Source organism: Mustela putorius, unplaced genomic scaffold (genome assembly GCF_011764305.1).
Source record: "Mustela putorius furo isolate JIRA1106 unplaced genomic scaffold, ASM1176430v1.1 tig00537295_pilon_pilon_pilon, whole genome shotgun sequence".
In the NCBI taxonomy this organism is placed as follows: domain Eukaryota; kingdom Metazoa; phylum Chordata; class Mammalia; order Carnivora; family Mustelidae; genus Mustela; species Mustela putorius.
Window position 1 is genome coordinate 822618 of NW_025422433.1, and position 27290 is coordinate 849907.

Genomic DNA, 27290 nt, shown 5'->3' on the forward strand with positions numbered 1-27290 from the left:
CCCAGGCCGCGGGAGCTCGGCGCGGGGCCCGCAGCGCGCAGGCGGGGTTACCGCGTCCCCGCGGGACACCGTCGGCCGCGGTCACCGGACCCCGAGGAGCTCGCCCCCGCGCGCCGCGCCCCGGGCGCTGGCGGGGCCTCCCCATTCGCTCTGGGAGGAACCGTGCGCCCCCGAGGCCGCGAAAGCGCGTCGCGCCAGGGGCCCGCGCCAAGCCCCGCCCCGGGGCCGCCCCTTCCGCTCGCGCCGGGATCCGCTCGGACGCGGCCACGTTGTCCTGCGCGCCCCGAGCGCCGGCTGCGCGAGTCCGGCCGGCGGCGCCCCTCGGCGGCCCCTCGCGCAGCCGCGGGGCTCGGCGGGGCCGCGCGACCCCCCAGGCCCGGGCGGCGGGGGCACCGCGGCGCAGGGAGGCCCGAGCCACGCCGGGGACCCGCACGCGCGCGCGCGCCCGGGATCCGGGCCGGGAGGCGCCGCCCTCCGCCCGCCCGCCTCCCCGCGCCGCCCGGAAGCCGCGAGCGGGAGGGCGCGCGGCAGAGTTGGGCTCCGCGCAGAGCTGGGCGCCGGGGCCCATGCCCGTGCGCCCCCGCGGGCCCGCGCCATGGCCTCCGGGAGCGTGGCCGAGTGCCTGCAGCAGGAGACCACCTGCCCCGTGTGCCTGCAGTACTTCGCCGAGCCCATGATGCTCGACTGCGGCCACAACATCTGTTGCGCGTGCCTCACCCGCTGCTGGGGCGCGGCGGAGACCAACGTGTCGTGTCCGCAGTGCCGGGAGACCTTCCCGCAGCGGCACATGCGGCCCAACCGGCACCTGGCCAACGTGACCCAGCTGGTGAAGCAGCTGCGCACCGAGCGGCCGTCGGGGCCCGGGGGCGAGATGGGCGTGTGCGAGAAGCACCGCGAGCCGCTGAAGCTGTACTGCGAGGAGGACCAGATGCCCATCTGCGTGGTGTGCGACCGCTCCCGCGAGCACCGCGGCCACAGCGTGCTGCCGCTCGAGGAGGCGGTGGAGGGCTTCAAGGTGAGGGCGGCGCGGCGAGGGAGGGGCGGGAGCGCGAGCGGACAAAGGGAGGAGAGAGCCAAGGGGCTTCCTCTTTTCCGCCTAGAAAATGGCTGAGCCGGACGTGTGGTTCACAGCCGTCATTTCCTCTCTGTCCGCTCCAGAGCCTCCGCACTCAGATTTGGGAGAACCTGTAGCTGGTGAGGAAGCCAGAAGTGTCCCCACCCCCCGCCATTCCCCCCTCCCCTCCGGGGCCCCTGGGTCTCCCCGCGCTCCGGCACGTTACGCACCGAGAACACGCCCGCTCCCCGACGGTGTAAAGGATGTGCGTAAAAGCAGGCACCCACCGCCACGCTCGTGCTCCTATCGGATCACGGGTGATCTCACACAAAACACACTCGGACGTCAACTGGCTGTGTGCCCCGCCCGCAGGTGCCCATCACTTAGTCTGTGAGCATCTCCCCAGCCATTCCCTGCGCTCCGGCCTGTTCTAGAAGCCCATGGAAAAGAGCAGCTCTTTCCCGCTGAAGTCCTTTAACCAGATTACACAATTACCATGAAGATTACACGAAATCAAATGAGTCGGTAGCTCTTTGTGAACCCTTGGACCGGTGGAGGCGCACGGCCAAACAATGACATGGAAACAAAGTGTTGACTAGAACAGTTGTAAGGCAACATTCTGTTGTCTGTGTATTCGCCCGCTGGAGGACAGAAGGGTATACAGTTATGTTTAAATGTGTGTACGTTTGTGCATAACTAATCACTTAGTATTCATGGTACTCTCGGATATATTGTTTTACACTGGCAGTACCTCTGGAGTAGGTTGGGAAGGTGGTATTCGCCAATGCCACATGTGAGGAAAATGAGAAGTTAACTCATTTTCTCTCTATGTGTCTGTGGAGAGCCACAACCCAGCTCTAAGCCTCACAGCCCACTCACCTTTCCGTTGAGCAGTGCGGTATCCGTCCAGGGATGGGCAGGTGACCCACCAGTTTAAGACACACACAGACTGCCACAGAGAGGTGTGGAGACCTTTGTGCCCTGCCGATGGCAGGAAGTCCAAGGACAGGCGCTAAGCAGGGATGTGGCCTGAGGACTGGTTGCACGTGATAAGCACATGAGCCGTGCTGATGCTAAGGTCTGTCTAATCTTGAACTGTGCACCTGTTTTGCTTTTCTCAGGAGCAAATCCAGAACCAGCTGGACCACCTGAAAAGAGTGAAGGACTTAAAGAAGAGGCGTCGGGCACAGGGGGAGCAGGCACGGGCTGAACTCTTGGTAAGGGGGTGTGGAATTCACAGATGACACCGCTTCTGCGGGCCACTGTGTTTTGTAAGGCTGATGTTACTTCCCTTACCCTTACCCCGTCAGGACGCCCAGAACTTCAGCTGTGGGTGAGACGGCCCCAGGTGGGAGTGGGGGGCTCACCCGGAGAACCAGAGGAGTCCCACTTTCGGGGGGAAGAGATAGAGGAGCTGAGTTGGAACCTGTGGGGATCTGACCTATCGGAAGTTTATCCCGCTAGTCTTGTGTAGATCAGGGCTGATCCTTGACGACACTGATATAGGGGAAGTTCTTGGGCACAGTTAGCCTCCTTTGGTGCCATTCTGCAGATGGCTGCTGACGATGGCTGAGGAGGGGACGACGGATGTGCCCTTTTGTGATAGGTATATAAGGGGCTTTTGTTCTGACAACCAAAAATTTTAAAAAAAAAATATGGAGACTTTTATAATAAATCCTTATATGCACCACAGAGGTGCTCAAGTAGTTTTCTTTTTTTTTAAGATTTTATTTATTTGACAGAGATCACAAGTAGGTAGAGAGGTGGGGGGGGGGGCAGGCTCCCCGCTGAGCAGAGAGCCTGATGCGGGGCTCGATCCCAGGACCCCAGGACCACGACCTGAGCGCAGAGGCTTTAACCCACTGAGCCACCCAGATGCCCCCAGTTCTGTTTTTTTTAACAGTAAATAAAATATGAGAAATTCTCAAGAGGAGCAAACTGTTAACAAACTTGTGAGGTTTTGTCAGTCCTGGCCAGGGTGTCATAAAGGACTTTTGGGCAGGGAATGTCGGATTCCACCATTTGTTCTGCCCCCACACTCCCCCACCCCCTCAAGACCTCATCTCCCCGAGCTTGAAAACAGGGCTGCCGGTTAGACAGTCTCCTGGCGGGCCTGCGTAGAATCCCCCAACACACAGCCATTGTATCCCCTGTGGGAGGGCTGTCAGGGCAGAAAAAGCCCTTCCCGGAGAGGACACTTAGACATGCTTCCTGGTTCTGACCCTCCCTGCGGGAAAGACGGGGAGCGTGGTACACCGTCTCTGCCTGCTTCCTCCTCTGTGGAGTGAGGACGTTGGACTCGACCTGCGGTTTTTCATCAAGGCTGGTGCTGCCTTCTCCTGCCCTCCTGTGGCGTGTGGCTGTCCCTTTGGTTGTCACTCGAGGAACTGAGTCACTGGGGAGGGAGGGCAGAGATGCCAAATGTCCTGCCTTCCAAGGGAGTTCCACGCTGGGCAGAATTGTTTTCCCCTCGTTCCCCCTCCGCCGCCCCAACGAACCAGTCCCCCAGGAGCTGCCCCTTCTAGAAGCTGAGAATCAGTTGTTCCTTACGGTCAATTTCAGCTTTAGTTTTCTATTTCTTTTTCTTTTATTTTTTAAGATTTTTATTTATTTACTTATTTGATAGAGAGAGAGAGATCACAAGTAGGCAGAGAGGCAGGCAGGAGAGACACAGGGGGAAGCAGGCTTCCTGCTGAGAAGAGAGCCCAATGTGGGGCTCGATCCCAGGACCCTGAGATCATGACCTGAGCCAAAGGCAGAGACATAACCCACTGAGCTACCCAGGCCCCCCCCCCATTTCTTTCTTTTTTTTTTTTTTTAAGATACTATTTATTTATTTGACAGAGATCACAAGTAGTCGGAGAGGCAGGCAGAGAGAGGGAGGAAGAAGCAGGCTTCCTGCAGAGCAGAGAGCCCGATGCGGGGCTGGATCCCACCGCCCTGGGATCATGACCTGAGCCAAAGGCAGAGGCTTTAACCCACTGAGCCACCCAGGTGCCCCTTAGTTTTCCATTTCTAGGGTTACGTTGTATCACTTGTGTCTTTGAAAGGCTCTAGCTGAAGGGAGCTGTAACCTTACCAAAGCGACTTGGAAGGAAGGTGTGTGCTGCCCAGTGAGTGCTCAGGAAGGGCTGTGAGAGGGACAGAGGGGACCGTTAACGGGAAGATTCTCGGGGAGGGGAGCTGAGAGCAAGTGTCAACAAGCTTCCGGAAAGGGCTGGACAGTGTTTTTGGCTCTGTGGGCCACGTATGGCCGTGCCCCCCAAAATCTTCCTTCCTCAGGAGTAAAGAAAGAGAGTTGCTGACAATTTCTTGAGCACAGAGCCCTAGAGTCCTGTCAGGGGGCGCTGGGGGAGAAGGAAGGGCACCTTGGCTTCAGAAACAAATCTGCAGGAGAAGGAGCCGCACCCATGGCTGAGAGGGGTGGTTGAGGAACACTGCTGGGAGCCAGAAACGGGGTCTGGGCTACACAGGAAGGGCCTCAGGGCCGTGGTCCCAGTCCCCGTCCGAGGATGGAGTGTCCCGGTCCACCGCCGCGCGGCACCTGGCTGACCCCATCCCTTCCCCGGCGTCTTCCGTGGCTCCCAGTTGCCACAAGTCTTGCCCCAGCTGGCCTGGCAGGTGTTTTACCCTCTTACCTTCTGTGGCTCCCCCTCTGCGCTCACGGCTCTGCCGGACAGAATCATTGGCTCCTCTGCCCGTCCTTCCAGTGTCGTTTCCCTGTCAGGAAGCCCCGTCTGCTCTCCAGCCGCAGGGGACAAGAGTGCCCCGTGCTCCTGTGGAGGCTGTACCAGTTCTCGCAGCGTGGGCCGCCCTGGCCTCCCATCTGGGACGACTGTCGTGGGACTGATAGCTTTATTATCCCCGGGCGACTCGCCTCTCAGCCGCTGTGTGTCCAGTCCGCACAGCCTGACACCGGGAGCGAGGGAACGGGGTGCTGGGATGAGAGGATGAGCTCTTGGGCTGGGGAGTGGGGAGCAAACACAGCGGCTCTGGGGGAGCCTTCCCTCCGGTCAGTGCCCTTCCCTGTCGCCCGCACAGAGCCTGACCCAGATGGAGAGGGAGAAGATCGTCTGGGAGTTCGAGCAGCTCTACCACTCCTTGAAGGAGCACGAGTACCGCCTCCTGGCCCGGCTCGAGGAGCTGGATTTGGCCGTCTACAACAGCATCAACGGCGCCATCACCCAGTTCTCCTGCAACATCTCCCACCTGAGCGGCCTGATCGCGCAGCTGGAGGAGAAGCAGCAGCAGCCCACCAGGGAGCTCCTGCAGGTGAGGCTTGGGGCGGCCGCCGGGGCGGCCCGAATATCTCCCTTCCTGCTTTGCTGGGCGGCTCGGGGCCCTTCCTGCCCGTCTGTTCCGGCACTTACCGGGCCCTGGCTCAGCTCTCGGCTTGTCAGAGGGAAGACATGCCTCGCGGAAGGTCCGGTCCCCACGGCTTGGATCGGGCTGTGGCGTTGTCTCACAGAAAGGGCAAAAGGAGTACCATAGGCTCAGGCCCGTCCCGCGCCACCTGGTCTGATCACATGCAAGGCTCTTGACCTCTCTGGGCCCAGTGACCCCATGGAATGAGGGGTTCGGCCCCCATGCCATTTAGAGACCGTCTCAGTGCAGTATTTTGTGATGTGAACATCTGTGTGTGTACCGGCCCGGCCATGAAATAGCGAGCCCTTGAGCAGGGGCGGCTGGCCGAGTGGTCCAGTGCGGCTAGGTGTCGTGCAGGCGATCCCGGGCGATCCCAGGCGATCCGGCTGCGCTGACCTCAGCAGGACCGCAGGACACGAGCTGCTGTGCTTTCGGTGCGTGTGAATTGTCTGTTCTGGTCCGGCACTGTTCCAGGCAGCAGGATTGAGTGGTGAGGTAGCTCTCCTGGAGTTTATGGTCTGCTGTGGAGGTCAGACAGGAGAGAAGTGAGCCGTGGGGATGGCTGGTGTTGGTTGATAAAGGTCATAAGAAGGGCCTGGAGGCCTAGGGCAAGGGTCAGCAAACTGCCCCACCCTCCGCTTTTGTATGTCCTGCAGGCTAAGCATGGTGTTCACAGTTTGGGGATTTTTTCTGTGTGTTTTTGTTTCTTTGTTTTCTCGGTGTTTCTGTTGTTGTTTTTAGTGGGGAAGGGGCAGCGGGAGAGGGGAAGACAGCATCTGAAGCCGGCACCACACTCAGTGCAGAGCCCGACCGGGGGCTCGATCCCACTACCCTGAGATCATAACCTGAGCTGAAGTCAAGAGTTGGATGCTTAACCGATTGAGCCCCCTCACCCCGGCACCCCTGGTTTTTACAGATTAATTTGTTTAGATTTTATTTCTTAGAGAGAGAGGGAGAGCATAAGCAGGGGGAGCAGCAGCAGAGGAAGAAGCAGGCTCCCTGCTGAGCAAGAAGCCTGATGTGGGACTCGATCCCGGAAGCCCGATGTGGGACTCGATCCCGGAAGCCCGATGTGGGACTCGATCCCGGAACCCTGAGATGACCTGAGTCAAAGGCAGGTGCTTAACCGACTACGCCAGCCAGGCATCCCTGATTTTTACAGTTTTTAATGATTGGGAAGAATCAGAAGCATTTTATCTCACAATAAGTGAAATCATATAAAACTCAGGCTCCGTTGTCCCTACGTCAGCATTAGCCACACGCATCCCCGGACGGTACTGTGCGCGCTTACCTTCCACTGCCGCAGCCCAGCAGAGTTGTACCTGTCGGATGGCGCGTGGCTTACGAAACCCAAAATATGTACCGTCCAGCCTTTAGGAAAAAGTTGCCTGGCTCCTGCTTCAGACTCCTAAGAAGCCTGGCCCTGAGCCTTCGTGAACCCTAGTATTTAATGGTTAGGGAGAAAAGGAGGAGTTTGCCGTGGGAACACTTGGCCAGAGACGCAGAGTATGACCAGGAAAGAGGGAGTGGACGGCAGAGTCTCGGGCCCTTAGGGCTGACATCCGAGTGGTTTAAAGCCGTGGGTGTCACTGATGCTGGCAGAGGGGCTGCTGCGGTAAGCAGTTTGGGCAGGGGCTGCCTTGGGGGCAGTGGGGACCGGCAGGGTGAGGGCCGGTGCGGGAGGAGGTGACTGTCAGGGAGAAGGGCCATGAGGACGGTGGGCCGGTGGGGCTCCCAGAGAGGGATGCTTGAAGAAACGAGCTGAACTTGGTGGAAAAGAGTCTGCAGAAGAGTCTGGGTCAGGATCCTGGTTCGGAGAGTCAGGGAAGCGGTGATTGATGAACTTGCCCCTCCCGGCTGCGCGGAGAAAACAGGCCTGGAGGGGACTGAGGCGCGCATCTAGGAGGTGGTTTTGGGAGATCGTCTCCGGGCAGGCGGGTGCGGGCAGTCCCGGTTCGGCGGCTTCCGTTCTCCCGTCGTGGGAAAGCAGGTTCCCTGCGGCCGGTGAGCAGGCCTGAGGACAACAGACGCTCCGAAGACTGGAGCGGTTCGCAGGTAGCTTGTGAGACACGGGGGTTCCTCGGGCGGCCAAGTGCGGGTGTCCCAGGCCGGTCAGCCTGGCTGGGTGACGCTTGCTCACGGGACTGCCACGGTGCAGACGCGGGACATGCAGGTGCGCCCACCTCAGGGCTTCGTAGGATGGAGCCGAGGGCCTGGGTTTGCTCTGTTCCGGTTATAAAATCCGTGCAGCAGTAGTTCGTCCTTTCAGCCGTTTCAGGGTGTGCGACTCGGTCGCGTCCGGCAGGTCAGGAAGTGAGGGTTCGGTCACCACAGTTGTGTCGCTCTGGAACGCAGGCGTCGCTGCAGAAGGCACTGTGTGTCGCTGAACAGTCGCTCGTCCGGCCTGTCTCCCGGCCTTGCCTGCGGTAGGTGGCCTCTCGCCTTCCATTTCTTTCACGGCGAGTCCTTTTGTCACGGTTCATCCGCCTGGAGCGTGTCAGTCCCTCTCTCGGGCCGCTGCGGCTCTGCTGCAGGACGAGCCCTGCGCGCTTCCCGGCTGCGTCCAGGAGCTCCGGGCTGCTGGTTTGTTCCCGCCGCCGGGTGCCCGGGAGCCGCCAACGGACCCGGGCTTGGCCTGTGCTTTGGCGGCTGCGGCCTCGCCTGTGCTGGGGCCGCGTCGGGCGTGCGTTTGTGCACTGCAGGGTCGGGCCCTGGAGGTCTTCAGTGTTTCTTTTTAAGGCGGAGGATATTCGTGAGGACATTTTTGAAGAGATCGTTCTGTAGAAGAAAGAGGGGGTCGGGGACGTGGAATGAGAGGGAGACAGGGCTGAGGCGAATGTCCCTGGAAGAGCAAGCGAAGTCTTCCTCGAGGAGACACTCAGATGTGTTCCCACCGAGGTCAGGAAGAGGCAAGATGCCCGCCGCTGTCTGCCTCTGTTACACTCGTACGGAGGTTTCAGCCCGTGTAGATGAAGCAGTTGCAAGCATAAGCGTGGGGAAAGCCTGGGCACTTGGCTGGCTCCGTGGGTGGAGCAGGTGACTCTCGAGCTCATGGTAGGGTTTGATCCCCGAGTTGAGTGTAGGGTTTACTTAAAAATAAAATCTTTTTTTTTTTTTTAAGATTTTATTTTTATTTATTTATTTGTCAGAGAGAGAGGTAGAGTGAGCGCAAGCAGACAGAGTGGCAGGCAGAGTCAGAGGGAGAAGCAGGCTCCCTGCAGAGCAAGGAGCCCGATGTGGGACTCGATCCCAGGACGCCGGGATCATGACCTGAGCCGAAGGCAGCTGCTCAACCAACTGAGCCACCCAGGCATCCCAAAAATAAAATCTTTTTAAAAAAAGGATGAAAAAGGGGTGGCTCAGTGGGTTAAAGCCTCTGCCTTCGGCTCAGATCATGCCTGGGATCAAGCCCCGCATCAGGCTCTCTGCTCAGCAGGGAGTCTGCTTCCCTCTCTCTCTCTCTGCCTGCCCCTGCCTACTTGTGATCTCTGTCTGTCAAATAATAAATAAAAATCTTAAAAAGAAAAAAATGAAAAAGAACAGCGTTATAAAAGACATTAAACTATATCATTTGGAGAATATATATTATATAATTATAAAGTAAAGAATCAGTGCTAAAATTATTTAAAGAATTCAGCAAGGCAGCAGGAAGTAAGGTTAACAGACAGAAATCGGCAGGCTTTGTATGTGCAGATAGCCACTAGAAGACATTTTAGGAAAGAATACCCCATTTCCAATTGAAAAACGGAAGAGAACTCCTAGGTGGCTCAGTTGGTTAAGCACCTGCCTTTGGCTCAGGTCATGATCCTGGGGTCCTGGGATTGAGCCTCGCATCAGCCTCTTTGCTTAGTGGGGAGCCTCCTTCTACCTCTCCCTCTGCCTGCCACTCTGCCTACCTGTGATCTCTGTCTTTCTGTCAAATAAGTAAATAAATCTTTAAAAGAAAAAAAAAAGGCAAAATACCTGGGAATAAACTTACAGTGTGTGAAAATCTGTGTGGAAAATATTATAAAACACTCCTGATGGACACAAGATAGACTTGAAGTAATAAAAAGACATTTCTTGTTCTTGTCTAAGACATGTCAGTATCATCCCATCAGTTCATCTTAAGTTAATTTATAAACTTAATGCAATCCCAACAAAAACACAACACAACACTTTATCTGGAGCTAGACAAACGGATGGTACATTTCAGATAGAAAAGTAAGCCCATAAAAATAGCTGGGAAACACTGAGAACAAAGAACTGGGGGTGGGAGCTGGCGCTGTTAGACATGAAAACGTACTGTGATGCCGGTCAAACTAAGACAGCGCATGATAGCACCACAGAAAAACGCATAGACACTGTAACCGTTCAGAAGACCAGTGTCACAGGCTGCCCGGGTGGCTAAGTTGGTTGAGTGTCCAGCTCTTGATTTTGGCTAAGGTCATGATTGCAGTGCCCTAGGACTGAGCCGCGTGTCAGCCTCCGTGCTCAGCAGGAGTCTGTTTGAGATTCTTTCTCCCTCTCTCTCTGCTCCTGTGCACATACAGACTCTCTCTAAAATAACAAGTCTTCAAAAGACCAGTGCCAATTTGAAAGAAAATTGCAGCAAATATCACAAATAATATATAAAGAACATTCAAAAATAGTATATAAAGAACATTAAAAAAATGGGGGGGTCAAGTTCTGTAGAAAAATGAGCAAAAGGGACGCCTGGGTGGCTCAGTTGGTTGGACGACTGCCTTCGGCTCAGGTCATGATCCTGGAGTCCCGGGATCGAGTCCCGCATCGGGCTCCCAGCTCCATGGGGAGTCTGCTTCTCCCTCTGACCTTCTCCTCGCTCATGCTCTCTCTCACTGTCTTCTCTCAAATAAATAAATAAATAATCTTAAAAAAAAAAAAAGAAAAAGAAAAATGAGCAAAAGATATGAATAGGCACTTTGCAAAAAAATATGAAATTGGACCATGCATTTGTGAAAAAGTTTTCTATTGTACTTTTAATAAGATGCTAATTAAAAACCAAACTATAATACCCTTTCTTCCCCATTAGAATTAGCAAAATTTTCTTTTCTTTTTTTTTTTAAGATTTTATTTATTTATTTGACAGACAGGGATCACAAGTAGGCAGGGAAGCAGGCAGAGAGAGAGAGGGAAGCAGGGTCCCCGCTGAGCAGAGAGCCTGACGCGGGGCTTGATCCCAGGACACTGGGGTCATGACCCGAGCCGAAGGCAGAGGCTTTAACCCACTGAGCCACCCAGGCGCCCCTAGAATAGCAAAATTTTCTTAATTCGGTACGCCGTTAGCAAGGATGTGGGAGAGAAGTCTCACATAGTGGTGGGAAGACCAACTGTTTTGGCAGCATTTAACAAAAGTATACATGCAGTTAGAATTTGACCAAGAGTCCTTTCAGGAATTTACCTTGAAGAAATACTTAGGTATGAAAGTAGGTACAGAAATATACACATACAAGGTACTCAGTGTAACATTGTAACTGCAAAATATGGGGGGAACCACCTTCCAAACCAAGAAAAGGTGGTTGAACCAACTGTGTGTGTATGCAGTGGAATACTATGCAACTGTGCAGAAGAGTAGGGAGCATAACCTCTGAACTGATAGTGGTTTCCAGAAATGTGCTGTTAAGTGAAAGTCATAGTACAGAAAATATGGAGTGTGCTACTTTTTGTGTAAGAAAAAAGATAATTGGAACATCACGTATCTGCTTATTTTTGCAGAGGGAACGGGAAGGATAAACCAGATGGGAATGGGGGAAACGGGGTGGGAAGAGATAGGAAGAAAGTGACGGAGACTCTGACCCAGTTTCAGACTTCTTGAGCACCAAAATAAAAACAAACAGTGATGGATTATAACCTGTTAAATTAAATAAGAATATATGGGTCCATATAATAATAAATGGGGAAATCACTCCTAGTAAAATGTCGATTAATAAAGAAGGAATTTTGAAGCTAGCCAATGACCCTTTAATAACCATTATAGTAAAAGGTAATTCAGGCAGTGATTATCAATGGATGCTAAATCTGGTAAGGAAGTCTGATAAGGGTTGGAGTATTAACATAATTTGAAAGTATCACTTTTCGATTGGTTCTTTGTTACAAAAGGAAAGATAGTAGCTATACGGCCATCAAAATAGAGCCAGTCAGGGGCAAGCTAATATCATGTACCTTTAGAAGGACATACCATGCACTAGCCAAAGATGATACAGCCTGGCCTTAGTCACATGGGGAAGAACTGACAGGCCGTGGAGGGATGGCCGCCTGTAGACGACGACACAGCGTGCGTGAAACCTATGGCACTGCCACGAAAGAGATTGGTGCGAAAGGACTGTTCAAGATATGTGTCGTGATGCTGTGTGTGCAGAAGGGCCATGGAGGGGGCAGCTGCGAGGCGCTTCGTTAAGACTGGTCCGACTGGGCTCTGGACTGTGGGTTAGATAAAGGTCATTTAGGCCGTTGATTCAGTGATCTTTAGATCACTGTTGCTTATAGCTACTGTAGTTGCATAAGAAAATGTACTTGCCCTTAGGAAATACAGAAGGCTAAGGGGGCAGGGACACATTATAGAATGTAAAGAGTGATCTCTCAAATGGTTCTGAATATAAACATGGGTATAATAATCTGGGAAGAAATATACAGGAGCTCTGTGCTAGCAGCTTTTCTGCAGATTTGAAATTATTTCACAATAAAAAGTCAAAGAAAGCTGGACAGGTAGGCTGTTGTGGTTCACAGGTGGAGCGCTCGTTAGGAAGTTTGAAACTGTGAGATCCTTGGCTGGTGGGGCAGGAGCAGGACACAGAAATGCCGGGGTAGTGAATGGCACCTCCCAGATTTCTTGCTCCTAGACTCTGAGTCCTGGTCCTGTTCCTTGTCCCCCTGGCTTCTCGCAGGAGGGTCAGGTTAGCTGGGTTTTCAGCAAACAGCTGAAAGAGAACTGAAGTTACGACTTCTCATGATCCTCCTTTTCCTTTCTCTTGTAGGACATCGGGGACACACTGAGCAGGTACCGTATTCCCCCTCCCCAGTGTTAAAGCAAGTGAAGAGGCTGTTTTTGCCTTGTGCTCGTGAACCCTGGAAGGAGCCCAGAGCCGGAGAAGGACAGCTCACCAGAGCAACATGTTCCCTGCCCGTCTCTGCACAAGTCACTCGAGTACACAGAGCTGGATGGACCAGTTCTCCATAAAGCTCAGGACGTCCGGACAAGCCGGGAGGGGGTGTGGGCGGCTGGGGCTGCCATGGTTCGTGAGGACGTAGCCCTGGCGAGAGTGGAGGCTCCTACACACGTGGGCACAGTGCAGGGTTTCTTGTGGTCCTCGCTGCCTCCAGGTTTCAGAGTCCTCCCCCAGTGACCCCCACCCCCCACCCCAGTCCCTCTGTGAGGAAAATACGGTCTTAGAAGAGTGTGACTGGCTCAGAGTTACCGATCGTGTGAGTTTCCTGGGTCCTGGCCCTTGTTCTCATTGTTGCGCGGCGGCGGCAGCTGTGGAGTGAGAAGAGCTCCGAGTGGGCCGGATGCTGGGGCGGCCGCGCGGGCCAGCGGGGCCGGCGTGGGGAGCGTGCTCCCTCTGCAGGAGTGCCCACAGGGCAGAGACTGGCTTTGAAGCTGGCTCAGATACTGGACAGGGAAGACCCTCCAGAGGCAGGCTGCGGGGCTGCGTGAGAGCGTTTGAGGGGCCGGGCAGGGCCGTGGAGGTGGAGTAGGTCAGCTGCAAGTGCAGGGGGTAGACTGTGTGGGTAGAGTTGAGGGTCTTGAGGGAGAGGAGTTAGTGCGTGTCCAGCCCCAGCCAGATGCCCCAGCGATTACTGCCCTGACTTGTCAGTTTTGCTGTCTGAGGCCAGTCTGGTTCTGGTCCAGCACCGGGATACAGAGGTCCAGAGCCTCGCACTCCATGACGTTAGTGTTTGGCTGTGGCTGTATGAGACAGGAATCCCAAAATGTCATTGGCTTAAGGCTTAAACATAATTTAAGACGATGTCGCCATGTAGGAAGTGTGCAGGTAGGGACCCCTGGGCTGGGCTGCTGGTCTCCTTCCCTTCACTCTCCTGCCTCGATGGGACAGCCCGAGATGACAGTGTGATGGTTGCTGGGATGCCCCCCGGCACAGGGGAGAGAAGTCCCAGCACAGTCCTTTTCTCGGCAGGCTTCTCAAGCTGCCACAGGACACTCCTTACCTCTTACTGGGCAGAACTCAGTCACAGGGTCACATCTAGACTGGGCAGCCATGAACCCTGTAGAACTTGGGTGATGGGAGACGGGATACGGGGCAGGCATCCGGCAGTCCATTTTCGCCATGGACCTGAGCAGGGCGGGTGCCTGTCTGGAGGGTTCTCACCGTTTTGGGAACCAGAGGGCTCTGGGATGTTGCCCACTCTGGATCTCTAGGATCTTGTCTAGGAATCCAGGGCTTTCTGGCAAGGTCAGCCTTGTATTCAGTTTAGTTCCGTAACCCTTTTTGAGGATGAGCCATTTGAAAATCCATGAGCTAGGGGCTGTGGAGGTAGTGACCATGAGTAAGCTGTTTCTCCTGCTCCCGTGTAGAGCGGTACAGTCTAGGAGGAGGTGGGGGGAGCTGGCGTGGCTGCGCTTGAGAGACTGCCGGTTGGCTTAACCCGGGCTTTGGGCTCTACAAGGTGTCGGGTTGGGGGAGGGATTTACTTTTTTTTTTTTTTTTTAATTTTAGAGCGGAAAGAATCAGGATCCCTGAGCCCTGGATCACACCTCCAGATCTGCAAGAGAAAATCCACATTTTTGCGCAGAAATGTCTATTCCTGACCGAGAGCCTGAAGCAGTTCACAGGTAATAGGAGAAGAGGCGTCCGTCGGGGGAATGCATTCGTGCTCTGGATGTCTGTCTTGCCTCAGCCAGGTGTGGGATGAAAACTGACTGTCTTCTTTTCTCCCCTTAGAAAAAATGCAGTCAGATATGGAGAAAATCCAAGGTAAATTTATGTATTTACTGGGCTTTTGATGTTGAAGTTTCCTGGGAAGATAGACATGTGCTTTAAAAGCCGGGGGTCAGGCAGGGGGGACACCCCCCGGCAGCCTCTCTGATCTTCTGAGTCTTCCTCTTCTGTGTTTCAGTTAATGGCCTCGTGCATACTCAGTTCTCAGTCTCTGTTAATGGGGCTGAAAAACGGGCAATCTGAAAATTAATCCAGAATTTGCTTAATTCTTTCTTTAATTGGGAAGAAGAATGAACAGAAACTATCCTGGCTGCATTTCATTTGAGGCAGCGTTTAAAGTTGTAAGTTGCCGGGCTCCTCCCGCTCACGGGCGTTGGTGCCGGCCAGGATGGAGGGGGTCAAGCCGCGCTTACTACATACAGTGGCTTAGGTATTCAAGGGAAGGCCTTCTAAATGTAAAATTTTCTCTTCGTGAGCCACATTCAATAAAGAGTTGGCTGAATCCTAAATGCTCAAATTCCTGGACGGTGTATTGGGATCTGAAATAAGGAAACCCTTTTTTTCTTTGTAACGAATCACAAATCCCCCTAATCTCAGGGGATTTCCTGTGCCGTGTATCCTAAGACTTTGCGTTTTATCATTCCAAATACATATGTAGGAGACACTCTGGTGTCTTCCACAATCACACAAATAGGGACAGGCCGCCCTAGACACAGTGGGTGACACCAGAAGGCAGGACTTTCCTTGACTGGTTCACACTGATTTCTCCTTCTCTCCTGCCACTTAAAAGGCTCATGAGAGCTTGCTTGTGAACATGCTCTGTCCGCTGTTAAGTGCCGGTCAAGGGAGTGGTGTTCACCCCCCCATGGTGGTGGACAACCACACATGGAGCCCCCCAGCCATGGAACAGGTGGCTTCGGAGAGCCGAGAGTTGCGCATGACTGGGGACATGGAACCGTGTTTCCCGCTGCAGGGCCAGCTGCCCGCTGGAGGGAGGAGTCCTTGATCTTGGCTGAGTTTGACCCCGTTTGCTCCCCGTCTCAGGCACATGGTTACCTTCCACCCAAAGTTCCCAGTCCCTGTTCCTTTAGGGCTCTTGGTTGAACGATGGAGTCAGATGTTGGTAGAGACGGCAGCCCAAGGCCGATGACAGCCCATGGCCACGACAGCAGTCCCAGGCTGTCTCCTGAGACCATGGCTTCACGCAGGCTCTGGTGGTTCGGTTCGGTAGTTCTTGGAAATACTCACAGGTCTGTAACTTCTTCTCTCTTGTTCTTTCAGAATTGAGGGAAGCTCAGTTATACTCAGGTAGGTGATGGAGACAAGGAGGTGATGGAAACAGGAGTGAAACTCCTAAACACCTAACCGTGGTTGTGAATGATCTTGGAAATTGCCTGAATTGGGGTTCTCTAGATGACGTGTATCAAAGAGATAAACAGCAACCATGAAAAAAACCATTGATTGTTCCTATGTGTTTACAGTATCTTTGCCTCCTAAAATGTCTCAGAGCTAAAGCTGGTGGCCTTTGGAGTAGGAGGAAATCAAGGTCAGGTGCTTGAGTAGAAAGTGCAGTCCTCAAACAGGGGCTCTGCCTGCTCGCCTGCCCTCAGGGCAGCATGTGCTCTGCAGAAAGCAGTCATCCTTCCAGAAAGAGTTAGGGGGTTCGGCTCTTCTCCTGAGTGCGGGATAGTGTGGGGATCTCGGGTCATGCCTTCCCTGTGCCGGGGCAGGAGTGGAAGCTCTCCTTGACTGTCACCGTCACCGGAGGGTCGGGGACTGGGTAGTTCTGTGGTCCTGGGGGTGTTCGCATCTTGGGTGTGTACTTCCTGTCGTGACGCAGCACCCTCGTGGAGAGAGGCCTGCAACGGGTGTCCTTTCCATGATGCCCTCCCGTGTGGTCCATATTTCGTTCTTTCAGCAAGTGTTAGCTGGAGACCGTGCGCATGTCCCACAGTATCGAACATCATGTAGGCTTTTGTGGGGGTGTGAAAGAGCCTGGAGTTCACTGTCTGATTAGGGAGCACACCCATGGCCTGGGGGACAGAGCGGTGACTGCTGTGCACGGGTGGGTGGGTGAACACGAATCTGGGACCTGGCGCTCCTGGTCCCTCCATGGTTGCTCATCACGAACATTCCGTGGGAGTCCTTCAGCCCGCCTGAGCCGTGGTCCGGGGACACCGTGTTGGGAGTGTTTAGCCTGAGCAAGACTGGAAAACCAGGACGGGAAGGATGGGTTTAGGTTCGGGAGAGGGCGAGGGTGAAGGCTGGTGAGCAGCGGCCCTTGGAGGGAGATGCGGGGTTGCGTGGACCTTAGAAAAGGATGATGGAGTTGGCAGGTGTGAGTCAGAGCTCGTGGAATGGGGGGTGTAACATAGTGATTGTGGGTTTTTGTTTGTTTTTAAAGATTATTTATCTTAGTGTGTGTGTGTAACAAGTGGTAGGGAGGGACAGAGAGAGAGGGAGGGATAGAAGCCCAGGCAGACCCCCCACTGAACACAGAGCCTGTCCCAGGCCGGTCCCAGGACCCTAAGATCAGGACCTGAGCCGCAACTAAGAGTCGGACGCCCGGCCGGCTGCGCCCGAGTGATACAGGTTTGCAGTCCCCTGTTCACATACCCAGAATGCTAAAATTTAAGTAGGGAATTCAGTTTATAATGGATAATGGGGCTTAAGGTGTTTTTAAAAAAGGGAGCAGAGGTGAAAATCAGTACTTTCCACGTTTGTTGGCTTAGAAAGGCAGTCGGCCAACGCAGACAGTTTCTGGAGCGTAAACTCCAGGATGACCTTCATGAGAGAACGCAGCCTCTCGTGGGGTGGGCGTGCTCTCTTCTCGGGGGGGAGGTGGGACACGAGCTGGGTGTCCTCCGCTGTGCGCCCAGCCCTTGGCTGACCGCCCCGTCCCCCGCTGTGTCTCCGCAGTGGACGTGACCCTGGACCCAGACACGGCCTACCCCAGCCTGATCCTCTCCGATAACCTGCGGCAAGTGCGGTACAGTTACCTCCAGCAGGACCTGCCTGACAACCCTGAGCGGTTCAATCTGTTCCCCTGTGTCCTGGGCTCTCCGTGCTTCATCGCTGGGAGACATTACTGGGAGGTGGAGGTGGGAGATAAAGCCAAGTGGACCATAGGTGTCTGCGAAGACTCCGTGTGCAGGAAAGGCGGAGTCACCTCGGCCCCCCAGAACGGATTCTGGGCAGTGTCCTTGTGGTATGGGAAGGAGTACTGGGCTCTCACCTCCCCGATGACTGCCCTCCCCCTGCGGACCCCCCTCCAGCGGGTGGGCATTTTCCTGGACTATGATGCTGGCGAGGTCTCCTTCTACAACGTGACCGAGAGGTGTCACACCTTCACTTTCTCTCACGCCACCTTCTGTGGGCCTGTCCGGCCCTACTTCAGCCTGAGTTACTCGGGGGGGAAGAGCGCGGCCCCCCTCATCATCTGCCCCATGAGCGGCATCGATGGCTTTTCTGGCCACGTTGGCAATCATGCTCATTCCATGGAGACCTCCCCGTGAGGCAGGCGGCGAGCTGGGGCCGGGAGGGCTGTTGGCCGTGACCCTGCCCCAGGCCCAAGGCGTCTGGCTGCCTTGCCTCTTCCCGCGTGTCACAGCTGGATGTCCTCGCCGCTCCCGTGACCCTGCCGTGGGAGACGGGCGTCCACTGCCCTCTCCCTTCCCATGCAAACTGTCAGAAGATTGCCCAGACATAAACACCCGACGTCCACCTCCGGTGTTTCCACGCTTTGGTTCTGTGCGTCACTGGAGGGGTAAAGAGCAGGGCTGACCTTGGAGAGCCAGAGCAGATTCCTCGCCGCGGCTCACCTGGCTCCCCCCGGTTCAGCCCCACATAGTGATCGTGGATGTTTGCTGTTTTCCGGACCAGGGCTCCTTTCTGAGGACTTAGAGTGGACCTACCTGGCCCTGTGAGCATGGCTCCCCCTGTCCCAGTATTTCCTTTGGGAATAGGACCTCCGCCCTGACTCCCACTCTGCCGTAGTTTGATTAACTCCAGTAAAAAGGCTTCTCTGTGTTTTGATTCTTTACAGTTATTTGACGGTAACGGTGGGAAGTGGCCCCACCTCTGTCCCGGGGTAATGTTCTAATCAATGTGCTCTTTGCCTCTGCATCTTTTCCGAGGGCTCTGTCTGCTCCCTTCATGCTAACGGAAGGTGCATCCTGGTGTTGGGCGCCCCTCACCCAGGATAATTTTCTGCCAACACCATCCGTGGTCCCTGGATCCCCTCCTGCTCACGTTTGTGGACTGACGGTCAGTCGTACGCCGTCCCTGGAATGATTCTGAGGCAGTATTCTGGGGGCCCATTGACTCTGCCCCCATTGGGGAAGGGGGGATTGACCTTTCTGAGACGTGTACCATCAAGGGGCAGTTCCATCCCCACGGCCATCGGGTCACGAGGCATTCTGGGGCCAGAAGGCTAAGGCAGATGACTTCAGGCCCCCACAGTGGTTCTTAGTCCTGCTTCCCTTTGGATACATGCCCTCTGTCTGAAAATAAAGTGAGTATGGATGTTGTTTACATTGTTGTTTTTTGACTCTCGGTAGGACTGGGTTGGTGGAGGTCGGGGTGGGAGTGAAGGCCTTGGTTAAGGGTGTTGATTGTTGATTTCCCTCGTGGGTCCAGAATCCTGCTCTGACCAATCTTTTATGTCACGCTGGACGATAAAACTGCTTGGTGGTACCATGTCACGGTCTCAGGGCGTGGAGAAGCCTGCAGCTCTGTACTGGCTGATCTTGTAATCTCAGTAGGAAAGGGTTCTCTCCAGCCCTTTTTATAGCTGGCAGTGGGTTAACGCAGCAACGCTTGGCATAGATCAGAGGGCTGAGAGCCACCAGCCTCCGCCCTTGGGGATGCAAAGGTCACCCACCCTGTGCTGAGGAGGCAGCACCAGGCTGAGAACAGCTTCGTTCCAGGGGTTTGGATCTTTTCTGCATCTGGACACGGCCTCAGAAGACAACATTTGTGTGGTCTATACTTAGTCCTGTCAGAGCTCTGAGGTTCTGTATTTGAAGATCATGAATGAGGTCCTAATTTATTCATCTCATCCTGTTAAAGGGGCTAATACACTCAGGGCCTGTGGAAAGGGCTGTTTACATACATACGCCAGGTAAAATACTCTAACAGACACGGACCAAGGCACACAGTAGTTTCTAGGGTTGCCCTTAATTTACAGATGCACAAACGGAAGCACAGGGGAGCACCTCACTCATCCAAGGTGCACAGCCCAGAAGCAGCCAAGCCAGGAACCAAACAAGATGGAACATTTGACCACATACACCTTGCCCCACCCCTCAGGATGTGCAGATGATGCGCTCGTGCACGGGAAGGCAGAGCGTGGGCTGGAAGCCTCCCGTGCTGGTCCACTGACCAGGCCATCTGCCCTTCCCAGGAGCTGTCTACTCCATGTAAGGGTCTGCCGTTGGGTGAGAGTCCCAGTCCACACTGCATTCCAGTCTCCGCTAGCTTAGTGCACGGGGCAGGGAGAAGGAGTAAGAGCTTGCAAAGAGGATGCCTTGCAGGCGTCAGGGCAAATGTCCTTGGCGCAGACACCCAGTCCTTGGGGCCAGTGTTGGAGCTGTCTGGGCTTACAGGGCTCCCCAGGACACCCAGGGCTCTGGGAGCAGCATTTTTTCTAACAGCCGCAGCAGCTAAAGCAGCGATGAGTGTCGGGTTCAACAACACGACTCCCGGCAAGATACGGATGTGCTTTCAGGAGTGACTGTTCCCAGCCATGCTGGGGGAGGTGTCAGGGGCTGTCAAGAGACCACATACCTCATGATACCCTTTTTAAAAAAAATTTGACAAAGAGATCACAAGTAGGCAGAGAGGCAGGCAAAGAGACAGGGAAGCAGGCTCCCCACTGAGGAGAGAGGCCGATGTGGGGCTCAATCCCACAACCCCAAAATCATGACCCGAGGGAAGGCAGAGGCTTAACCCACTGAGCCACCCAGGCGCTCCACGATACCCGTTTTATAGTATGAGCAAAGGATTGTGGTTATCAGTGGAGTGTGGGATGATGGCAAAGGTGTGAGGGAGAGGTGGGTATGTTACTGGTTAGCTTCTGGTTCTTGTGGGTCCCTAGGTATTCAAACATTATTTAAATTTTTAATTAAAAAAAAAACCCTGGGGCGCCTGGGTGGTTCAGTGGGTTAAGCCGCTGCCTTCCGCTCAGGTCATGATCCCGGGATCCTGGGATGAGCCCCATATCGGGCTCTCTGCTCAGCGGGGAGCCTGCTTCCCTTCCTCTCTCTCTGCTGCCTCTCTGCCTACTTGTGATCTGTCTGTCAAATAAATAAATAAAATCTTAAAAAAAAAAAAACAAAAAACCCTGCCATTTTGGATAACGTTGCATGAACTTGTAATTGATTCTAAATTTACGCATCTGCCAAAAGGTAGGCAACATCTGAATTCATTGAATCAGGATTTGGGCCCTCAAGGCAAACGCGGGGCCCAGTACCATCCTTTTGGCTCCTGCCCTTTCCTCAGAAGGCCAGACGTTGTTGATTAGGCAGCAGGACTTCAACCACTCACTGGTTAGGCCTTGCTGCCCCAGGATATTTACTGCTGTCTGTCTGCAGCTGCCCCTGTTGTGTCGGATACTGGCCTGGCAGGCTGAGAAGAGCACCTCGCCCTGGAAGAGGCCAGGGCGGAGAACAAGAGGAAACAACATGGGTCCTGCCCCCAGGACGTGCAGTGCAGAAGATGAGAAACACTTGGGGTAAGTGCCCAACACCGGTGCTGTGTAGGAGATGGAAAGCTAATCGCTGTCCTGACAGCGAATGAGCCGTTTGTCCGTGCCTCCCATCGTCTGCAGTCCCAGTCAGAGGGTAGATGGAGGTCAGACACCTCCCAGCAAAATCAAAAAACTTCGAAGTTTCTCTCTTCGTGCACTAATGTTGGGTGACGATTCCTTGATTCAAATGACACAATTACGCAGCGTTGGGGTCCCTAGCGGAACTTGACTACCCAGGAGGAGACGAGAACATGGCTTCCGTTCCTGGAAAAGTTCATGAAGTCAGTTAAGGGGGGAAAAAATAATGAAAATGTAGTGTCAACAGAAGCTCATTTGTGGGCAAGTGCAACGTGTGGCACAGATGGCCCTGGTCTGAGGAGGCCACAGTGCCACGGCCTCACTCCGAGGGTGAGGGGCGGGTACTCCTGAGCTCACGCCTGCGGTATAAGTTGACCTTGATCATGTGACTAAAGCACGAGACCCAAGCACCTCCCCATCCCAGGAAGTCCCCTGTGCCAGGTCTCGGGAACAGGGAGCGAGACCGGCCACACCAGGGTGGATCCCGGGCACTGGCCTTGCTAGCCTGGACTTGGGTAGCTCGGATTTCAAACTCCGCACCGGAACTGATCCCGACAGTACTGGCCGCCGCAGTTCCTTTTTCCCTATTGGAGAGAAAGCACAAATGACTCAGATTTGGCTTATTTGTGGGCATAATTTCATCCTTGAAGTTTGAATGAAATCAGGGCATTTGAAGGTCACTTTTTGAGGTACACTCTTCCCTGATGCTTCATTCAGAAGGCAAAGGATGTGTCTGGATAATAGTGCGGGACACAGTTGCCAAATTTAGTTTGGGACTTGTGATGCATGACAAGAATGTAACAGATTTTTATTTTCATGTCAAGATTTCACATTTCTCAACCTACATTTTTTTTAAACCGTAAATAAATATGCCAAAGTATTAACGGATGCTTTTGATGAGATTATGAATGATTCCCCCCCACCACCAGTATTGAACCCTTCACTATGGAAACCTTTAAGCACACACAAAATGAGAGAACGATTTGGAAACCCTATAGCATTCCCTAGCTTTAACAATCAATTAATGGCTAGTCCCATTTCCAGTGTAACCTCCTATGAATTTCTGCCCTATCCCTGTTTTTTATTTTATTTTCTTTTAAGATTTTATTTATTTACTTGGCAGACAGAGATCACAAGTTGGCAGAGAGGCTGGTTGGGCTGGTGGGGCAGCGGGGGGAGAAGCAGGTTCCCCACTGAGCAGAGAGCCCAATGTGGGACTCGCTCGCTCCCAGGACCCCGGGATCATGACCTGAGCTGAAAGCAGCGGCTTAACCCACTGAGCCACCCAGGCACCCACCACCCTATCCGTTACTCTAAAGCCAATCTTGGACATGATAATCAAAGAATCAGATGTGTTTTTAAATCAAAACATTGATTAAGAGGTTGAGAATTAAATTATTTTTTTAAAAAGTAGGTATAGACCACTGTTAGCTTGTGTTCTTTTTTTTTTTTTTTAAGATTTTATTTACTCATTTGACAGAGAGAAATCACAAGTAGGCAGAGAGGCAGGCAGAGAGAGGAAAGGAAGCAGGCTCCCCGCTGAGCAGAGAGCCCGATGCGGGGCTCGATCCCAGGACCCTGAGATCATGACCCGAGCCGAAGGCAGAGGCTTAACCCACGGAGCCACCCAGGTGCCCTGCTTGTGTTCTTTTTAGTTCTACCCTTTAAAATTTTCAGGTCCTTCAAAGTCCCTCTTGTGGAAGAAGTTTTCATAAAAACGTAGGATGGGCGGGTCCTATTGCACAGTAAACAATGTCAGTAAATAATAAAGTATTTACATCTTTAATTACACCGCACCTTACTCCACAAAGGAGCGGGAGTTTGGCGTGCCGTGAAAGAAGAAGGAGAAATAAGGATGGGACAAGAGTGAGCAGGAGCACAAGTAAGTGTGCACAGCGTGGTAACGAGAGACACATATGACCCACAGCTTGGTTTTTACATATTGTTCAGGGAACTCTGTTGATTTTATAGCTCATAGTTTCTATGAGATGAAAATTGAGTAAACAAGGGACAATGAGATTAAAAGATAAAATATAGTAAAAGGAGGGGCGCCTGGGTGGCTTAGTGGGTTAAAGCCTCTGCCTCAGGTTATGATCCCAGGGTTCTGGGATTGAGCCCGGCATGGGGTGGGGGTGGGGGGTAATCTCTGCTCTGCGGGGAGCCTGCTTCCTCCTCTCTCTCTGCCTGCCTCTCTGCCTACCTGTGATCTCTGTCTGTCAAATAAATAAATAAACCTTAAAAAACATAGTAAAAGGAATTTCTGCCTGGGTTCTTGGTAAATAGAACCTATCACAAGGGTTTATCTTTCATCTAACAAGTCTTGCAAATGAATAAGGAAAGATGAACACCTTGCTAAGAATTGGATAAGCAACTAACTGCAAACATGAATGCCGAACCTCACTAATAAAGCTCTGGAACAATGACTTGCCACCTTTCACCCATTAAAATGTTCTGCTGCTTAATCATAGTATCCTTTGTTGGTCAGGTTTGCCGTATCTAGATTACTTTAGATTTTCTGGTAGGCAGTTGGACAGTATGTATCAAAAGCTTTTGACACTGGATAAACTTTAATCTAGGGAGTCTACTTCTAGAAATGTAAGGAAGTAACTAGACACATTTGCAAATATTTATGTACACAAGAATTCTTTTGAATGTTGCTGAGAAGAGAAATTAGAAATAATCTGGTGTCCAATGTGCCGGTTTGATACGGGGTATCTGCAGTAGCCTGCAATCAGAAGAACAGGAGCAATTACACATTTTTAAGAGGTTACAATTGCCTCCTTTACAATCACTTCTGAGGTAACTTCCTTCCTGTAGAACTATCGCTTATGAAAGAAAGTACAGCAAATTTCTCATCTCTGAGGGAGGGAAATTAGGAAACCATTGTTTCCTGTCTTCCTCACTACCATTTTCTTTCCTTTTTTTTTTTTTTGAAAGACAATATTTAAGGAAAAATGAGCAAATCACAGTCATAGGAGGCTTGATTCTGAAAGTCATGTATTTACTAGAATACACATAAGACAATCTTAAAATTAAAGTATGAATGAGGCTTACAACATAGACCAAAAAATTTCCTGTTTCCTACAGAAAAATATAACCTAACAATGAAAAACACGTTTTTTTTTCCTTTCCAGAAAAAAGTGGCATGGCTTGATAATAAATTTTAAATGAAGCCTAAAAATACTTACCTATGCCACCTATTATGAAAATTTTACCCCATAATGGAGTGTTCTGGTGGTATCTTCACTAACAAAATGTTCAACTCCAAAAGCAGCAGTCATGGATGGTAAATCTGGTACCAACATCAGAAGAAAAAAGTGTCTTAAAAAAAGGTGCAAAAGCGTTTTGATTTAAGTACAACGTATCACAGAAAAGTATGAATTCAAGCTGGCGATTTTGCACACACACACTCCGAAGAGGCTGCCGGTGCCGGAGCTCTTTTATGGCTGCATTAGCACGGACTTTCAGATGTTTTAGGGCTACGTAAAAACGGATTCAAGGAACACATTAAACTGAAGTCCTCGATCAAAATGTTTGGTGTAAAGAGTTTCTACGGGGCGCCGGGGGGCTCGGTGGTTCAGCCGCTGCCTTCGGCTCGGGTCGTGATCCCGGGGTCCCGGGACCGAGCCCCGCGTCGGGCTCTGCTCGCGTACGCCGTGCACCCCCGAGGGGTAGAGCCGCGCGAGCACCGTCGGGCGCGGCCGCAGACGCGTCCCAGAGCCGGCGGCCTGGACGGCCGACGAGCCGCTGCGCTTCGGCCACTCGGGGGCGCCCTGCGGCCACGAGCGGACCTCGCAGGCCGGACACGGCGGTCCGCGCCCCCGCACCGCACGGAGTCGCCCACGGGCGGACTTCGGAGACGAAGGCGCGGGAGCAGCTGAGGGGCCTTCCTCTTCCTTCCGACAGCGTCCCGAGCGCCGCACGACAGCCTAAGACTATCAGGGACTCGACGGCCCAAGTGTGAAGCGCGAGGCCCCACGAGTGCGGCAGGAGCGGACCCAGCCGTGAAGCAGGAAGGCGCGAGCACGACAGTGTCGTGAGCGTGGCCATCCGTCACGTGTGCGGAAGACGTGCGCTCCCAGCGCGGAGCACGACAGTGTCGTGAGCGTGGCCATCCGTCACGTGTGCTCCCAGCGCGGAGCGCGGACGCGCGGAGCTGCCCGGCTCGGGCGCGAGGGCGGCGGCGGCCGCAGCTGCGCGTCTTACGGCGGTTTTGTTGACCAAGACGCAGGCTCCGGAGCCACGGTGCTCCCGGGCCGCCGATGGGGTCAGGGGCGGAACGGGGCCGCCGCGCAGGGCGAGGCCGCCCGCCCCTGCACCCCCGAAACCCGGCGCGAGGCCGGGGGTCGGGGCGTCCGCCGACGGCCACAGCCCCGCACGGCTCCTCGCCGAACAGCGCCGAGAAACACGGGTCCGCGTGAACGCACCGCCACAAAGCGTCCTCCCGAGTCCCAAGCGCGTCCCCGCTCCGAGTCGGCCCCCAGCAGGGCGGCGGGGGCAACGGGGCGACCCTGCTGCGCCCGGGGCGCTCGCCGGCCGCGTCCCCGCCCGCAGGCTGCGCGGTCTCCGCCGCGTCCCCGAGCCCCCGCGCTTGCGTCCGGCCGGCAGACCGGCCCCGGCGAGCCCCGAGCCCCGAGGACGCCGCGCACAGCGGGCAAAGCGGGGGAAGCCCGCGTCGGGGGGCGTCGCGCCGGGCCGCACCGGTCCCCCGCCTGCGCCGGGCCGGAGGGCTCGGACCCCCGCGCCCGAGAGCGCCCGAGGGCTGGGACTGGGACCTGTGCCGCTGCCCGGCCCCGCCGCTGCCCTGTCCCTCTCCCTGACCCTGCCGCTGCCGCGGTACCTCTCCCTGCACCTGCACACGCGGGCCGGGACGCGGCTGCGGGCGAGAGGCGGGCGCCGAGCGGGGGACGGGGAGGCCGGCGCTCGTTCCGGCCCGAGGAAGTGCGTCCTCCCGCGAGCTCCCTCCTGCGGCGGCCGCCAGATGGCGTCGGCGGTCCCGCCAGCCGCGGGCGCACGTCACAGGCGCGTCACTCCTCCACAGCTACTTTAGCAGAAAATCTGCCGCCTTCCGCAGGGTGTCAGGATGGCCGAGTGGTCTAAGGCGCCAGACTCAAGCTCCGCTTCCCCGCGCTGGGGATTCTGGTCTCCGAATGGAGGCGTGGGTTCGAATCCCACTTCTGACACATCATTTTTCTCCTCCTCCTAATTTCCTACACAACGAGACGGATCGCAGCAGCAGGGATAGGGGTCTTACCGATCTACATTATTAAAAATTAACTTAAATTTTTCTTACAGGGGCTCTTAAAACACTGAAACTAGCGGAAGCGAAAATATCGCGATATGTTCTGAAGCCGAGAAATCTGGCGCGCCCTGAAGGCGAGCCGCGACCGTGGAGGATGGCATCGCGAGATGTCTGGAAAGCGCGAGACTTGGGGCGGGCGCCGGCTGGCGGCGCGATGGCGGGTCTCTCCTCACGGGCTCCGGCGGCCGGCTCTGCCCCGGACCGCGTCCGCGCCGCAGTGCCCAGGAAGGCCTTCACGGTCCTCCGAGCCGGTCGGCGTGTGCAGCAGCCGTGGAGCCCGACGCCCCTCCCCGCGGCAGCGTCCGTGTGCTCCGTCCACGCGGTCCTTCTCACCGACCCGGGACGGGACGGCTGCCGCCCGCTCCGCCCCCGCTGGTCGTGTTCCGGCCCGGCCGTCTTCCGCGGAGCGCCCGGCTGCCCCCGGGATCCCCTCCGGACGGACCGCGGGCCGCAGCCCGTCGCGCGGCGCCCCTGCGTCCCGGCCCTGCGTCCCGCCCCGGCGGCGCCCTTGCCTCCCCCAGAGAGGAGGGACCGCTGCGCCCGCGGCGGGAGTCCGGGAGGGGCCGGGGGCGGCCGCCCGGGGCTGCGGCGGGGCCGCCACCAAACAGGGTAAAAAACTAGAATCCAGTAAGTTCCTGCCCTTGTGTTACAAGGAAGGGACCTCGGCTCTGCCCCGGAGCGCCGGCCGCGGCTCCTCGTCCCCCGGACCGGCGTCCGTCCCCAGTCGGGTTCGGCGCTGAGGGCCGCTGGGGAGACGCGGGTTTGGGTGCCGGAGCGCTTCTCGCCGTCGGTGACGCGGGAGTGAAAGAGCAAACGAACCCCCCTGGCTAGACGTGCGTTCTTATC

General features: G+C 54.7%; 1 protein-coding gene and 1 non-coding gene across 2 annotated transcripts; both read left to right on the forward strand.

Annotated features, from left to right (window-relative positions):
* Positions 1-270: 270 nt before the first annotated feature.
* TRIM27 (tripartite motif containing 27) lies at positions 271-18849 on the forward strand. Its single transcript, XM_004779969.3, has 8 exons — positions 271-1015; positions 2176-2271; positions 5096-5326; positions 12394-12416; positions 14095-14210; positions 14320-14352; positions 15598-15624; positions 17236-18849. The coding sequence occupies exons 1-8, from the start codon at positions 596-598 to the stop codon at positions 17829-17831; spliced, it is 1542 nt and encodes a 513-aa protein (XP_004780026.1). The 5' UTR covers positions 271-595; the 3' UTR covers positions 17832-18849.
* Positions 18850-26219: 7370 nt separating this feature from the next.
* Positions 26220-26325, forward strand: TRNAL-CAA. Its single transcript has 2 exons — positions 26220-26257; positions 26280-26325. It is a non-coding gene; the product is annotated as a tRNA-Leu (tRNA).
* Positions 26326-27290: the final 965 nt, after the last annotated feature.

Bases quoted from the DNA above. Each gene is read 5' to 3' on its own strand.
- TRIM27 (XM_004779969.3), top strand. From the start codon at position 596: ATGGCCTCCGGGAGCGTGGCCGAGTGCCTGCAGCAGGAGACCACCTGC. The intron at 1,016-2,175 runs GTGAGGGCGGCG...TGCTTTTCTCAG, and splicing joins AGGCGGTGGAGGGCTTCAAG to GAGCAAATCCAGAACCAGCT. The intron at 2,272-5,095 runs GTAAGGGGGTGT...TCGCCCGCACAG, and splicing joins AGGCACGGGCTGAACTCTTG to AGCCTGACCCAGATGGAGAG.